Source organism: Lycium barbarum, chromosome 1 (genome assembly GCF_019175385.1).
Source record: "Lycium barbarum isolate Lr01 chromosome 1, ASM1917538v2, whole genome shotgun sequence".
NCBI classification, from domain to species: Eukaryota; Viridiplantae; Streptophyta; class Magnoliopsida; order Solanales; family Solanaceae; genus Lycium; species Lycium barbarum.
The window spans coordinates 23,841,641-23,858,553 of NC_083337.1; the positions used below are offsets into that span (position 1 = coordinate 23,841,641).

Genomic DNA, 16,913 nt, shown 5'->3' on the forward strand with positions numbered 1-16,913 from the left:
ACTTTTCCGTAACCTTAAATGGTATTCTTAACTTGTGGGGATAGGGGCACGGTTATATAATTAATGGGTCAATTTTTACCTTATACATATTGATCGAGTAAAAAAAAGTTACTTTGGACAATTATTTTAGTTGGTGATTAATGGGCTAAGCCCATAATTTATTTAATACCCCATATTACATGGCCATATAAAATGGACTAAAGTTAATAGGGTTGCACTTTTAAATCATAAAAATAATAAAAAAAAAAGAGCTGTCTATATTCGGCTAGGCTTAGGGGAATAGAGAAACGAGAGGGGCAACAGGAAGCAGTCCGTGGAAGAAAGTAAGGCAAAGTAGGTATGTTTCATTTATATTTTGGTTAGCTTAGTGATTGGGTTATTATAGAGTAATGATTGCAAATCAATGTAGGCAATATTGATAGGATTAATTTGGGGTTATGCTCCCTGTACGTGCTTCCATTTGTTTTTATAAAAATTCACTGTTAGATGCAAATAGTTAAATCCTTATCAATAAGAAAAAGATCATTAAATCACATATGAACTTAGTTTATCCATAAAAACGCAAATTTCACAATCTCATACTCAAGGAAAATTTAAGATACTACAGACCTTTTCGAGTTTGTCTTATGCTTGTTGTATTCGCATTTCAATTTTTATGTATAAGGAGTTTATGTGATTGGACTTTAGGTGTATTGGGTCATATGTACAATTTTAAATTCAAGGAATGAAATTTGCTTCCTCTGTGAAAATTTCATACTACAATAATGACTACTTTTGATTATAAAATTGATTTCAAGGAATGGGATGTGCTTCTTCTGTGCAAACTACTTTTGATTATAAAATTGATTTCAAGGAATGAAATTTGCTTCTTCTGTGCAAATTTCGTACGACAATACTTTTGGATTTCTTTTTTTTTGTTTGTTTAATTTCCTTTTGTTATTTATATCTACCAACATTATTATCATTATTTTGGGATTTTGGTATGACGGTTTATTATATTAGGTATATGAGATTGATAATTAAAATTTTGGGAAAATTAGAGGTTTCGAGTCCTAGTCCTAAGAAAGGTGAATTAATGATTTGAGAGTCCATTTATGGATGAAATTGACCAATTTTAAAAATATATGATCCTTAGATAATGGGTGATTTTTTTTTTAAATTCCAATTTTGCCCTTTTGGGCTCGAGGTCACTTTTTCGGGGTGCGTTTTTGGGTTTCGAATATAAGTATAGCAATATGGGTGTCCTTAGAGTCGTATTCTAATGTAAATCGCGTATTTGATAGATTTCGATCACTTAGAGGCTCTACGCAAGGGAAAGGCATTAGTTTGATCATTCGTGGCACCCGCTCGGCATTGACGTAGGTTACGGTCTACTTTAGTTAGACTCTGATTAGAGAATCGTATGTAGTTGTAGAAAGTGACGGGGATAGCATATAGGCCTTCGGGCATGAAGTGGAGGTGGATTCCAATTAGGTTGGCTCTGTCAGCTGTTATGTGGGCTTGTAGCCATATGTGTTAGTTTATGTGATTATCACCTGTTTGTATCTCTGTTATATACTAGCTCCCTCATTATATGAAAAGAAATGATAACATTAATATGACTTGTAATTGTAGATTGTATATTGGTGATATTGTTGAGATTGATAACATGTATGACATGCCTTCCATATTATTCTTGTGACGATGGTGAGCTAAGTGATTGAGAGACTCCGAGGTTGTTGCCGGAGATTGAGAGAAAATAGAAAGACTCCGAGGTCCTTGCCAGAGATTGAGAGTGATTGAAAGCCTCCGAGGTTTCTGCCGGAGAGCACGAGTGGTACATGGACTTCGCGGGTCCCCCATGGGTCATGGCTTTGAGGCACTGCCCTTAGCATGTGTGTACGAGAGTGGAGTGAGAGAGGTGATTATTGCATTGCATTGCATTGCATTGCATTCATCCACTCATATATTGGACTGATCATTTGGTGAATTATATCTGTCTTGGTTGATTTCATGATTCCTTTATACTTTACTTGTATATGATACGTGACCATACCTGTTTGCTCTATATGCTACTTGTTGGTTTCAACTTCGTCATGCGTTATCTAATCATTGTCGGCCTATGATGCTTACCGGTACAAGTGTTGTACTGATACTACTCTTGCTGCACTTTTGTTGAGTGCAGAGCACGATCCAGGCTCCAGTTCTACACCCCGTGGCTGATACGCGAGGGTAACATCTTTCAGTCATTCAGGGTGAGCTACTTAGTCATCCGTGGCCCCTGAAGGACCTTCTCTATTTATTTCTGTTTTGTATTCGACAGACAATATGTAGCCTTCGGGTATTTTCAGACTTCTATTCCGTACTATGTTAGCGCTCTTGTACCCTGTGACCAGATTTTGGGGTTGTCGTGACATTTCTAGTTATGATAAGTATTTAAGACTTGATAACTTATTTTTATTTAAATTTCCACTTAATTAACTTGTTATTAGTAATGTGGTTCGCCTACTCGGAGGGATTGTGTAGGTGCCACCACGCCTCGCGAATTGGGTCGTAACAAAGTTGGTATCAAAGCTTCTTGGTTAATTGGTCTAATGCGTACAAGAGCAATGTCTATTAGAGTCTCGCGGATTGGTACGTAGACGTCCGTACCCATCCTCGGGAGGCTATAGGACATCTAGGAAACACTCCACTTCTTTTTCTCTTTTCGTGCTAGTTCAATCCGATTGGTATCTGGTTCATTCTTTTCGTGCGAGATTGTTTATATTGGTATCTTAACCTCATTTCTATGTTCTCCCACAGATGGTGAGGACGCGATCGACTGCTACTGGAGGCCAGGAGCCTGCACCTGCACCTGCACCCGCACCCGCATCCATACCCGTGGCCCGAGCAGCTGTCCATGGGCGAGGTAGGGGACGTGGCAGGGGCAGAGGCCATGCACCTATTCCAGATAGGAACCAAGCAGCAGCACCTGCTCAGGACCCTGACATAGAGTTGACTCCGGAGCTTGACGACATTCCGGAGGAGGAGATTAGGGCTGCTGAGGCACAGCCTGGGGTCGCTGCTACTCCTGATTTTCAGGAGGCTGTGTTTCGAGTGTTGGGGTACTTTGACAGTTTGGCTCAGGCGGGCATGATTCCAGTTGCTCCAGATGGCTCGCAGACTAGAGTGGGAGGTTATACTCCCGATGCTACAGTTGCTCCAGGATTTCGGACATCGAGGGTATTGCCGGCAGCAGCAGTGGCTCCCCGTATTGATACTACCCCAGCGCCTGATTTTGCTCTAAGGCCTATGGATGGACCAGTGTTGACCAGTGAGGAGCGAAAATTGTTCGAGGGGTTTACCAAAATGTCACCTCCTTGGTTCTATGGTACTCCCGGGGAGGATGCGTATGAGTTTATTGTTAGCTGCCATGAGATGCTTCATAAGTTGGGTGTAGTGGAGTCTCACAGGGTCGATTATGTTTCTTTCCAGTTAGTTGGGGATGCCAAGCAGTGGTGGAGATCGTACATGGAGTGTCGACCAATTGGGTCGCCACCTTTGACCTGGACCCAGTTCTACCAGGTATTCCTAGAAAAATATGTCCCTCGTACTCTAAGAGACAACATGAAGGATGAGTTTTCGACATTGGAGCAGCGGGGTAGGTCGGTTGCGGAGTATGAGACCAGATTTCTCACTTTGTCCCGTTATGCGACGGCATTACTTCCCACAGAAGCTGAAAGAGTGAGGAGATTTGTGAAGGGTTTGGACCTTTGATGTGGCGTGATTTTACACCACAATCGATGCTTTTTAACTATAAGTTTTACTTGTTTTTAAGCAAGTCTATGTCATTTTACGTAGTTTTTGTCATGTTTCAGGTAATACGAGGTCCCTAGAGCCTAAGTGTGGAAAACAAGCAAAAAAGTTGCAAAACTGGAAATAACTGGAAGTTCTGGAAAATACCGTGGAAAAATACTCTACGCGATCGCGCAGAGTACCCACGCGATCGCGCCCACGCGGGAATTGCACTCCACGCATTCGCGCTGGAATGTAACGCGATCGCGCCCACGCGCGTTGTTAATGACACGTGATCGCGCAGGCTCGACACGCGATCGCGATTAAGGGAGCAGGGGAGCTGACGTCATCCACGCGATCGCGCAGACACATGGCGCGATCGCGTTGAAGGATTTTCGGAAATTTCGACCAGAACTCAGATTTTGACGATTTCTTACATTCCAATTCATATAAATAGAAAATTAGGGCAAAATATTAGACATCTTTGGTAGCTCCCACAAGTTGGAAGCTAGGGTTCCTACAAAAATTGTTCTTTCTTCTTTTTAATCCTTGTTGATGGAAATCTCTTGGTGATAATTAAGATTGACACTCTTGTTGTGCTTATTTATTCATTTGCATTGTTCTTAATCAAGTAAGTTTTTGCTATTTTAATTATTCTTGTTCTTGAATGTTTTCAAGGGATTAGCTAACCTTTGAACTCGCCCATTTACTTTGTTTGAAACTCGGAAGAGGAAAAACGGAGTTGGGATAGGATAATTAACATGAATTTGGGGCGTTAACCCTCATCTAATGGAAATTGACCTACGAATAGGCAATATCAATTGTAGCCATATTGAGGTGTTCTTAATGCTCCTAATTGCTTGAGGGATCTTCAATTGGGTAGTCTAGTTAATCTTCGGAAGAAGTTAATTTAGAGTCATTATCCGAGGCTAAATAACATAAACTTCCTATTATTTACAATTCGTGAAATAGATTGGATCGTTACTTGAGAAGTAGTTTCCCTCCTTCTATTCTTGTTGCCATTGATCAATTTACTTGCTTTCTAGATTAGAATTTATATTTCCATATTTTATAAAAACCTTATCAAAAACCACCATTGATGCGTTCGGGCATAGCTATTGTTAGTGATAATTCCTAATCTGCTTAAATCACCTACATATTGTTCTCTGTGGGATTCGACCCCGACTCATAGTTGGGTAAATTATATTTGCATACGACCGTGCCCATTCTAATTAATAGGGTGGATTTGGACGTTATCAAAAATGGCGCCGCTGCCGGGGAACAATTGGTGTATTTTGGCTAATCTAGGAAATAAGCTAACTTGCTTTGAACCGAACCCGTAAATATTTGTGTAGTTGTTTTCTGTGTTTTATTTTTATTTAAAAAATAAAAAAAAATAAAAAAAATGGCATCTTGGAATGAAAATGGGTTTGATGGTTCTCACCATGAAGAAAAACTTGACAAAGAGGAAATTTTGAGCCAAGATTGGCTAATGAATCAAGCTCAACAACTTGAAGCCTATGGAAATCACCGTGAAGGCTTTTCACGGATGATGGAAGAATATCTAAAAATCCATGTTGAGCAAAGTCAAGAAATGGAGTCACTTGAAATTGCTATCCAAAAATTGGAGGCCAAATTGAATGCAAAGATTTAGAATGTAACACTCAATATCAAAAGGCCATGGATAGTAGTTTTAAGTTGGTTTCCAATGAAGAAGTGGTCACTATTGATTTTCAAGAGCTAATGATAAATTACCAACCAACAAATCCAAAAATAGTGAATGATGCCGAAATTGAAGAAATGATACTAGAGTTGCATAAAAAAGTTCATGAAATCGTTTTTGAAGACTCTAGTTCATTTATGGGTAAGAATGTCAAAATTCATGCAAATTTGAAATTTGAGCGCGTTGGACCACATTCGAACCATTTTTCAACATTGTGCTTGGTTGATGATATGGAAGTTGAACCAAACAAGCCAATGGAGAATTTTGGATACGAAGAAGAAAGCGTTTTTATTTTGAAGTTTGCTATGCCAAGAAGACAAAATGGCATTCCTCACTCAAAGGCCAAAAAGTGCAAAATGAGACATCCGAGAGTTGGCCTCTTTGTTTTTCTGCCACCGCCCCATGAGCGTCATCATAATCGTGATTCAAAATTGGGGCGCAAATTCATATCTTCCAAATGGCGAGAAAAGCGGTAAAGTTGGTAACCGTCATGTCGCGACATTAACTTAAGCGCTTGGTGGGAGGCAACCCATCGTTTTAAAATTTTTTAAATCATTTTTGAACTTTGATTTTTTAGAATTGTTTAGTTTATGATTTGTGACTAATCTGCAAAATTTCACAATTTTTGGAATTGTTTTGAGCAGGTTGGGTTTTCAGAACAGTCACAAATCAGTAGCTGCTGGTTTCTGTGCTTATTTTCGGAGTTTGGAAAAACAGTGCCTAATTTATCTCTGCGCGATCGCGCACCACACAGACGCGAACGCGGTAAACAATAAAAATAAAAATAAAAAAAATAACTCTGCGCGAACGCGCCTTAAGGCCACGCGAACGCGCAGACACGCGCTTTCCAGGTATCAAAACAGAACAAAAGAGGGCAAAACCCCTCATTTCCTTCACTTCTTCTCACAATTTTCCCACTTTTCTCTCAAATTCAACTTCAAATTTTACGAAAATTCTTCAACTTGCAACCACAAGGTATGTGATTCTTTCATTGTCTTGTTCCTAGGGTTGTTTTCATCATCATTCCATGTTAGAAATTGTGAAAGATTTTTTTTTTCTTTTACTTGTTTACGCATGAATATATGATGAAATTGTTGAATTTGTTGTTATACAAATTGTTGTTTGTTGTTGAGTGTTGTGAGTTGAGTGTTGGGTGCTGATATAAGAAAAAAAAATTGGGCCAAACACAAGCTTAAAATCGTTGAATTGAAGCCCCAAAAATGATGCCCATAACCTATTTGTGAAAATGCTTGGGAGAATTGGAAACGATTCAGCGCGATCGCGCCAATACAAGCCGCGAACGCGCTGAATAATGGCCAAAAATGGCGCGATCGCATACTGTTGAACCGCGATCGCGGTTAAGGAAATCATAAGAATTACGCGATCGCGCCAGTTCCTTGCGCGATCGCGCTGAAGGAATACAGCAAAATGGCGCGATCGCGACTCCTTGTCACGTGATCGCGCTGAAGGAAAAATCCCAGTTCACAAACAGAATGCTCGCACAGAGCTGTTCAAAACTTGGGTGCCCAATGTCCTTAACCTAACTCCTCATTATACATCATTGTAGGTGTTCATATGCATTGTGTTTGTTTTGTAGGTACTTAAACTCAAAAAATGGCTTCATCATCCAGTGCTGCCCAAGTACCCTTGATTGAATATTATGACACCACCACCTTGCAGTCAGCAAAATGTTCGAAGCTATATGATAGACTGCTGGGAAAGAGCTTCATTGAAGGGAGGGGCTTTGTAACAGAAAGTTTGGAAGAAAAGATGCTCGAGTTCTATGGAAGGTTGGTAACAAGCGGCTGGATACGCTTTGCAGATGAACCAATCAGGGCAAATCATACCCTGGTGCGGGAATTCTACGCAAATACTGCAGAGGCAGACATTACACATAGGGCAATTGTCAAAGTCAGAGGTGTGGATGTCCTGTGCAATGCCTCAAGAATCAATGCCTATTATAATCTGCAGGATGGTGACAACAGCGAGATGGCACAGATGTATGAAAACCTGCGACAACAATGGTTTGTGACCCACCTTCACGGTGGGGAACAACCAAAGTGGCTAAACACAATGCAGAAAAGGATTGACTCTGTAGAGTTCACCGCTGAAGCCAAAACTTGGCTTGATATTGTCACATCCAGGGTGCTGCCTTCAAAACATGATTCAGAGGTGCCGCTTGGGAGGGCTAAAGTAATTTGTGCTGTGATGGAACGATTGCCTGTTGATGTGGGGAGGCTCATTATGCAGGAAATCCGGGAGGTGGTGCTTGAACGGACCAAGAGCTTATTCTTCCCATCCTTGATCACTTACTTGTGCTCCACTGATGGAGTGCCCACAAGACCAGGCGACAGAGAAAAAGGGCCTGCTGGACCGATTTATCCGTTGAAAAAAAAAAGGCCTGGTAATGTACAGAAGAAAAGGAAGATTGATATAGCAACATCATCATTTGGGCAGTTCACATCTACTGCATCAGATTCGATTGGTGTGGCATCTGCCCCCCCCCCCCCCCAATGGCTATACCAATCTTGCCACCACTGCAAGAAGCCGCCAGGCCTTTCCAATATATCTCCACCCAGGTCCATGGGGTGGACAATCGGCTTCAGCAGCTAGTGGCTAGTCTCCCTGCGGGCCCACATGGAGAAGGCACATCTACAGCTCCCTCTGTTCCTATTGGTCCAACATTAGCAGGTGTGGTGGAGGACATGAAGCATATCAAAGAAAAACAGGGAAAAATGGAGAGGAGGCAGAAAAAGGCAAGGGAGCATGCCAAGAAGCAAAGCAAATTTCTGAACAAAATAATGAGCATTCTGAGGAGTGTATGCGGAGCACAGCACGAAGAGGAGGAAAATGAGGACGATTTTGTCCTGCCAGAGCCCAGCAGCTCCAGTTCAGAGGTTGAGCAGAGATGACCATTAGCACGCAGTGCTAGGAGGTATGAAAAAAAAAGTTTTTCTGTGTTGATGTACTGCAGTGAGGACACTGCAAGTTGTTTTAGTTAGGGGTAGGAACCTCCTCGGCTTTTCTTTGCCAGAGTTCTTTTCCTGAGGGGGGTTTTATTTTGTTGAAACTGGCATGTTTAGGATGTTACTTAGGTTGAATAGAGTAATTTTGTTTTATTTGGTACTACTTGGTAACTAATGGCATGTATTGTGTTTTGTTGAAATTTTAGACCCCTCGAAATTTTGAAAAATGCATACTTAGAACAGTTATTGTCTGACATGATTGATTCTTTATATGACATTATGATTGTTGGGGTGTTGTGTGTGATGAATTACTACTTAGGAGGTCACAAGTGTAAAAATTATTGTCCTTATGCCGATGTGTGTGTGAGTTGTTAGTTTGATTCTGTTTATGCATGTATAATCTAGAACTTGCCCGGTTGGTCTTGTATGAAATCCGAAAGTTAGTTTGGTTGTGAGATGATCTTAGGATTTCTTTGTTGAAATAGTCACTTTGCCTAAATAAGCCTTACCAAAAGTGTTAAATACCTTAGTTTCCCCTTTGAGCCTTTTTGACCTTTTTCTTGGCTAGCCAATTATGAAACCTTACCCTTTATGAAATTAATCCATCTTCACACCCGTTCCCTCCTTGATGCTATTAATTAGATGAGGCAAAATGACTAAGCTGGGGGTAAATTAAATGTGGAGTACATGTTCAAAACATAAGTTGGGGGTGGTGGAGTTTGCTAGTGAAGATTCGATGTGGTAGCTGCGTATATATATATATACATAAAAAATAAAAAAAATAAAAAAAATCAGAAAATTGAAACGCAAAAAGAATTGTAAGTTGGTTAGAAGTAAAACCACATCGAGGTCGAAAACTGAAAGAAAATAAAGGGGTGGAAAGAAAAGAGGCGAATTAAGGTGACAAGATGTTGTAGTGTTCATGGAGGGTGAGTCACTAATATCCAAAAAGTATCCGACCCGTCCCTAAACCTACATTACAAGACGAAACAAGTCCTAATGAGATCACAACCGAACGATCCTAGGATGAGAACATAGAAAATAAGGGCAAGCCTATGGTATTTGCATGTGTAAATATGAATTGTCTTTGTGAGTGTGAGTGTTTTTCTCTTCTCTTTTGTCTTCGTCCCAATCTTGTCGTATATATGTGTGTTGGGACATTCTTTGGTCTATGTGAGGGCATAAGGATGAGAATTGAACAAAATAAAGTGACCGCCTAAAGTAGCGTTTGTGTGCACCATAATATGTTCGATAATGTAATGTCATTCATTGAAGCTTCATTGTTAGTCGTAGTGTTCTTGAGTTGTGCATATTGCTTTAAAATAGAAATTGGGGTGGTCCTTGGAAGAAAAACATGCATGCCGGTAGTTCAAAGTCAAAACCAATGTAGACATTGTTATTCTATAATATCTAGGTGTTAGATTGAGTCATGGTTTTGTATGGCTTGCTTGAGGACAAGCAAATACTTTAAGTTGGGGGTGTTGATGTGGCGTGATTTTACACCACAATCGATGCTTTTTAAGTATAAGTTTTACTTGTTTTTAAGCAAGTCTATGTCATTTTACGTAGTTTTTGTCATGTTTCAGGTAATACGAGGTCCCTAGATCCTAAGTGTGGAAAACAAGCAAAAAAGTTGCAAAACTGGAAATAACTGGAAGTTCTGCAAAATACCGTGGAAAAATACTCTACGCGATCGCGCCCACGCGGGAATTGCACTCCACGCGTTCGCGCTGGAATGTAACGCTACCGCGCCCACGCGCGTTGTTAATGACACGCGATCGCGCAGGCTCGACACGCGATCGCGATTAAGGGAGCAGGGGAGCTGACGTCATCCACGCGATCGCGCAGACACATGGCGCGATCGCGTTGAAGGATTTTCGGAAATTTCGACCAGAACTCGGATTTTGACGATTTCTTCCATTCCAGTTCATATAAATAGAAAATTAGGGCAAAATATTAGACATCTTTGGCAGCTCCCACAAGTTGGAAGCTAGGGTTCCTACAAAAATTGTTCTTTCTTCTTTTTAATCCTTGTTGATGGAAATCTCTTGGTGATAATTAAGATTGACACTCTTGTTGTGCTTATTTATTCATTGGCATTGTTCTTAATCAAGTAAGTTTTTTCTATTTTAATTATTCTTGTTCTTGAATGTTTTCAAGGGATTAGCCAACCTTTGAACTCGCCCATTTACTTTGTTTGAAACTCGGAAGAGGAAAAACGGAGTTGGGATAGGATAATTAACATGAATTTGGGGCGTTAACCCTCATCTAATGGAAATTGACCTAGGAATAGGCAATACCAATTGTAGCCATATTCGGGTTTTCTTAATGCTCCTAATTGCTTGAGGGATCTTCAATTGGGTAGTCTAGTTAATCTTCGGAAGAAGTTAATTTAGAGTCATGATCCGAGGCTAAATAACATAAACTTGCTATTATTTACAATTCGTGAAATAGATTGGATCGTTACTTGAGAAGTAGTTTCCCTCCTTCTATTCTTGTTGCCATTGATCAATTTACTTGTTTTCTAGATTAGAATTTATATTTCCATATTTTATAAAAACCTTATCAAAAACCACCATTGATGCGTTCGGGCATAGCTATTGTTAGTGATAATTCCTAATCTGCTTAAATCACCTACATATTGTTCTCTGTGGGATTCGACCCCGACTCATAGTTGGGTAAATTATATTTGCATACGACCGTGCCCATTCTAATTAATAGGGTGGATTTGGACGTTATCAAAAATGGCGCCGCTGCCGGGGAACAATTGGTGTATTTTGGCTAATCTAGGAAATAAGCTAACTTGCTTTGAACCGAACCCGTAAATATTTGTGTAGTTGTTTTCTGTGTTTTATTTTTATTTAAAAAATAAAAAAAAATAAAAAAAATGGCATCTTGGAATGAAAATGGGTTTGATGGTTCTCACCATGAAGAAAAACTTGACAAAGAGGAAATTTTGAGCCAAGATTGGCTAATGAATCAAGCTCAACAACTTGAAGCCTATGGAAATCACCGTGAAGGCTTTTCACGGATGATGGAAGAATATCTAAAAATCCATGTTGAGCAAAGTCAAGAAATGGAGTCACTTGAAATTGCTATCCAAAAATTGGAGGCCAAATTGAATGCAAAGATTGAGAATGTAACACTCAATATCAAAAGGCCATGGATAGTAGTTTTAAGTTGGTTTCCAATGAAGAAGTGGTCACTATTGATTTTCAAGAGCTAATGATAAATTACCAACCAACAAATCCAAAAATAGTGAATGATGCCGAAATTGAAGAAATGATACTAGAGTTGCATAAAAAAGTTCATGAAATCGTTTTTGAAGACTCTAGTTCATTTATGGGTAAGAATGTCAAAATTCATGCAAATTTGAAATTTGAGCGCGTTGGACCAAATTCGAACCATTTTTCAACATTGTGCTTGGTTGATGATATGGAAGTTGAACCAAACAAGCCAATGGAGAATTTTGGATACGAAGAAGAAAGCGTTTTTATTTTGAAGTTTGCTATGCCAAGAAGACAAAATGGCATTCCTCACTCAAAGGCCAAAAAGTGCCCATTCTAATTAATAGGGTGGATTTGGACGTTATCAACCTTCCGCTTCGGTTGACGACCTTACAGTTGGAGGCTTCTGGGGCCTCATTTCAGTCAGTAGTGGAGCATGCCAGGAAGGTTGAGTCAGAGATGGGTCGGGCACATAGTGGGGGTGGTGACAAGAAAGCTCGTAGATTTGACAGTTTTAGAGGTTCTATTAGAGGTGGGGGACACCATGACAGGGTTCGTCATCATCCCTACAACCACCCTATCCAGTCATCACTACAGGCTTTAGCAGGTGGTCCTTCAAGTTAAAGCGGGCACAGTTCTGAGCAGACTTCCCGGGGTTCTTACTCTCGACCTTCAGACCGCGGAGGGTATTCTGGTTCTTCTATGACAGTTCAGCAGCCTATAGCCAGAGGAGCATGTTTTGAGTGTGGTGGGATAGGGCATTACGCGAGAGAGTGTCCTAGATCCAGGCAGGGTTCCAGAGTTCAGACATCTAGGCCTCCAGTACCGCCAGCTAGAGGAGGAGGATATTCTGGTAGAGGGGGTTCGCAGTCTGGCAGGGGCGGCCATCAGCCTAGCAGAGGTGGTCATCAGTCGGGTAGGGGCAGCGCTCAGTCAGTGAGAGGAGGGTCCCAGGCAGGCTGTGGTAGTCGTGGAGGCACACAGTCCGAGGGTGGACATACCCATTTCTATGCTTTTCCGGGTAGACCTGAGGCCGAGGCCTCTGATGCGGTTATCACAGGTATTATTTCGGTTTGCATCGATCAGCTTCTGTCTTATTTGATCCGGGTTCTACTTTCTCTTATGTGTCCACTTTTTTCTCTACGGGTCTGGATATGCTTTGTGATATGCTTGATGTACCTATTCGCGTCTCTACTCCTGTCGGAGATTCTGTGATAGTAGATCGGGTCTATAGGTCTTGTGTGGTCACATTTATGGGGTATGATACTTGGGTAGACTTGGTTATTTTGGATATGGTGGACTTTGATATTATTTTGGGCATGGACTGGTTATCTCCCTATCATGCTATTTTAGACTGTCACGCCAAGACAGTCACGTTGGCCATGCCAGGTATTCCACGGTTAGAGTGGAAGGGTACTCCTAGTCCAGCACCTAAGAAGATCATATCATTTCTTCGGGCAAGGAAGTTAGTGGATAAGGGATGTTTAGCATAGTTGGCTCATGTTCAGGATACTAGTGTGGATACCCCTTCCCTGGAGTCGGTGCCAGTTGTTTGTGAGTTCTCAGAGTTTTTCCCCACAGATTTTCCCGGTATGCCGCCTAATCGAGATATTGACTTTTGCATTGACTTGGAGCCAGGCACCCGACCTATTTCTATTCCACCTTATCGGATGGCTCCGGCAGAGTTGAGAGAGTTAAAGGAGCAGTTGCAAGACTTGTTGAGCAAAGGATTTATTAGACCTAGTGTTTCTCCCTGGGGTGCTCCCATTCTGTTCGTGAAGAAGAAAGATGGTACCATGCGGATGTGTATCGATTACCGGCAATTGAACAAGGTTACAATCAGAAATAAGTATCCAATACCCCGCATTGATGACTTATTTGACCAGCTTCAGGGCGCATCGAGCTTTTCTAAGATTGAGTTGAGGTCAGGATATCATCAGTTGAAGATTCGAGCGGAGGATATTCCGAAGACCGCTTTTAGGACCCGTTATGGTCATTATGAGTTCTTAGTGATGTCTTTCGGGCTTACTAATGCCCCCGCAGCGTTCATGAATTTGATGAATGGGATCTTCAAGCCTTACTTGGATTCGTTCGTGATCGTGTTTATTGATGACATCTTGGTGTACTCTCAGAGTAAGGAAGATCATGAGAAGCATCTAAGGATCGTGCTTGGCCTGTTGAAGGAGAAGAAATTGTATGCCAAGTTTTCCAAGTGTGAGTTCTGGCTCAGTTCCGTGGCATTTTTGGGACATGTTGTGTCCAAGGATGGGATTATGGTTGATCCCAAGAAGATCGAGGCAGTTATAGATTGGCCCAGGCCTACTTCGGTGACTGAGATTCGGAGCTTCGTGGGCCTTGCGAGTTATTATCGCCGATTTGTGAAGGGGTTTTCATCTATTTCTTCCCATTTGACTAGGTTGACTCAGAAGAATGTGCCTTTCCAGTGGTCCGACGAGTGTGGAGAGAGCTTTCAGAAGCTCAAGGCTTTATTGACTACAGCCCCCATTTTGGCTTTACCTGTGGAGGGAAAGACTTTACTGTTTATTGTGATGCTTCTCGGATTGGCTTGGGTTGTGTGCTGATGCAAGAGGGTAGGGTGATCGCGTATGCTTCGAGACAGTTGAAGGTTCACGAGAAAAACTACCCCACTCACGACTTAGAGTTGGCTGCAGTAGTCTTCGCTTTGAAGATTTGGAGACATTACTTGTATGGAGTCCATTGTGAGGTGTTCACGGATCACCGTAGTCTTCAGCATGTGTTTAATCAGTGGGACCTAAATTCGAGGTAGCGTATATGGATGGAGTTGCTTAAGGACTATGATATCACCATTCTTTATCATCCGGGAAAGGCAAATGTGGTAGCTGATGCGTTGAGCCGAAAGGCAGTGAGTATGGGTAGCTTGGCGCGTTTGATTGTGGGAGAGCGTCCTTTAGCCATGGAGGTGCAGTGTTTGGCTAATAGTTTGGTGAGACTCGATATTTCAGAAAATGGTAAGGTTCTAGCTTATGTGGAGGCGAGGTCATCTCTTTTGAAGCAGATTAGAGCCCAGCAGTTTGAGGATGTGAAATTGTGCAGGATTCGGGATAAGGTGCTAAGTGGCGAAGCCAAGGAGGCTATTATTGATGAGGAGGATGTTTTGAGGATTAAGGGGTGCATTTGCGTTCCTAGAGTTGGTGATTTGATTCCGTTAATCTTGAAAGAGGCTCATAGTTCCAGATACTCCATTCATCCAGGAGCAACAAAGATGTATCGTGACTTGAGGCAACACTATTGGTGGGGTTGAATGAAGAGAGACATTGTGGAGTTTGTTGCTCAGTGTTCGAATTGCCAGCAGGTTAAGTATGAGCACCAGAGACCAGGTGGTGTGCTTCAAAGGATGCCCATTCCCGAATGGAAATGGGAAAGGATTACTATGGATTTCGTGGTTGGTCTTCCGAAGACTTTGGGCAAGTTTGATTCGATTTGGGTTATTGTGGATAGGTTGACTAAATCTGCACACTTCATTCCAGTTCAGATTACTTATAACGCGGAGAAGTTGGCCAGGATCTACATCTGAGAGATATTGCGATTGCACGGGGTTCCTATTTCCATCATTTCCGACAGAGGCACTCAGTTTACTTCCCATTTCTGGAGGACTTTGCAGAAGGAATTGGGAACTCAGTTAGATCTTAGCACCGCGTTCCACGCGCAGACAGATGGTCAGTCCGAGAGGACTATTCAGGTGCTTGAGGATATGTTGAGGGCTTGTGTTATTGATTTTGGTGGTCATTGGGACAAATTCTTACCTTGGCAGAGTTCGCGTACAACAATAGCTACCATTCCGGTATTGATATGGCGCCATTCGAGGCTTTATATGGTAGGAGGTGTCGTTCTCCTATTGGGTGGTTTGATGCTTTTGAGGTTCGACCTTGGGGTACAGATTTGCTGAGGGAGTCTTCGAACAAGGTGAAGCTTATTCAGGAAAAGCTTCTGGCAGCTCAGAGTAGACAGAAGGTGTATGCTGATCGGAAGGTTCGTGATATGGAATTCATGGTTGGTGAGCAGGTCCTATTGAAGGTTTCACCCATGAAGGGTGTGATGCGATTTGGGAAGAAGGGAAAATTGAGCCCGAGGTTTATTGGCCCATTTGAGATTCTTCGTCGTGTTGGCGAGGTGGCATATGAGTTAGCTTTGCCACCAGGTTTGGCAGGTGTTCATCCAGTATTCCATGTTTCCATGTTGAAGAAGTACCATTCAGACGGGTCTTATATCATTCAATGGGATTCGGTATTATTTGACCAGAATTTGTCCTTCGAGGAAGAGCCAGTAGCAATCTTGGATCGGCAAGTGAGGAAACTGAGGTCCAAGGATATTACATCAGTTAAGGTACAATGGAAGCACTGTCCGGTTGAGGAGGCCACTTGGGAAACCGAGACGGATATGCGGAGTAGATATCCGCAGTTGTTCAATAGTTCAGGTACGCCTTTTCTACATCTTTCCCGTGTCGCTCAAGGGAGAGCGATTATTTGATTGGTATCTGATGTAACGACCCATTTGGTCGTTTAGCACATTTGGACTCTTTTTCGTTAAAATACTTTTCCGTAACCTTAAATGGTATTCTTAACTTGTGGGGATAGGGGCACGGTTATATAATTAATGGGTCAATTTTTACCTTATACATATTGATCGAGTAAAAAAAAGTTACTTTGGACAATTATTTTAGTTGGTGATTAATGGGCCAAGCCCATAATTTATTTAATACCCCATATACATGGCCATATAAAATGGACTAAAGTTAATAGGGTTGCACTTTTAAATCATAACAATAATAAAAAAAAAAGAACTGCCTATATTCGGCTAGGCTTAGGGGAATAGAGATACGAGAGGGGCAACAGGAAGCAGTCCGTGGAAGAAAGTAAGGCAAAGTAGGTATGTTTCATTTATATTTTGGTTAGCTTAGTGATTGGGTTATTATAGAGTAATGATTGCAAATAAATGTAGGAAATATTGATAGGATTAATTTGGGGTTATGCTCCCTGTACGTGCTTCCATTTGTTTTTATAAAAATTCACTGTTAGATGCAAATAGTTAAATCCTTATCAATAAGGAAAAGATCATTAAATCACATATGAACTTAGTTTATCCATAAAAATGCAAATTTCACAATCTCATAGTCAAGGAAAATTTAAGATACTACAGACCTTTTCGAGTTTGTTTTATGCTTGTTGTATTCTCATTTCAATTTTTATGTATAAGGAGTTTATG

The 16,913-nt window shown here is 41.3% G+C and overlaps 1 protein-coding gene and 1 pseudogene across 1 annotated transcript; both read left to right on the plus strand.

Moving 5' to 3' along the window:
* The first annotated feature begins 2,609 nt into the window (after window positions 1-2,609).
* On the plus strand, window positions 2,610-12,293 carry LOC132610647 (uncharacterized). Its single transcript, XM_060324971.1, has 2 exons — window positions 2,610-3,702; window positions 12,066-12,293. The coding sequence occupies exons 1-2, from the start codon at window positions 2,782-2,784 to the stop codon at window positions 12,291-12,293; spliced, it is 1,149 nt and encodes a 382-aa protein (XP_060180954.1). The 5' UTR covers window positions 2,610-2,781.
* Window positions 12,294-12,371: 78 nt separating this feature from the next.
* Window positions 12,372-16,178, plus strand: LOC132610654 (uncharacterized; annotated as a pseudogene).
* Window positions 16,179-16,913: the final 735 nt, after the last annotated feature.

Bases quoted from the DNA above. Each gene is read 5' to 3' on its own strand.
- LOC132610647 (XM_060324971.1), top strand. From the start codon at position 2,782: ATGGTGAGGACGCGATCGACTGCTACTGGAGGCCAGGAGCCTGCACCT. The intron at 3,703-12,065 runs GTGAGGAGATTT...ACGACCTTACAG, and splicing joins TTCCCACAGAAGCTGAAAGA to TTGGAGGCTTCTGGGGCCTC.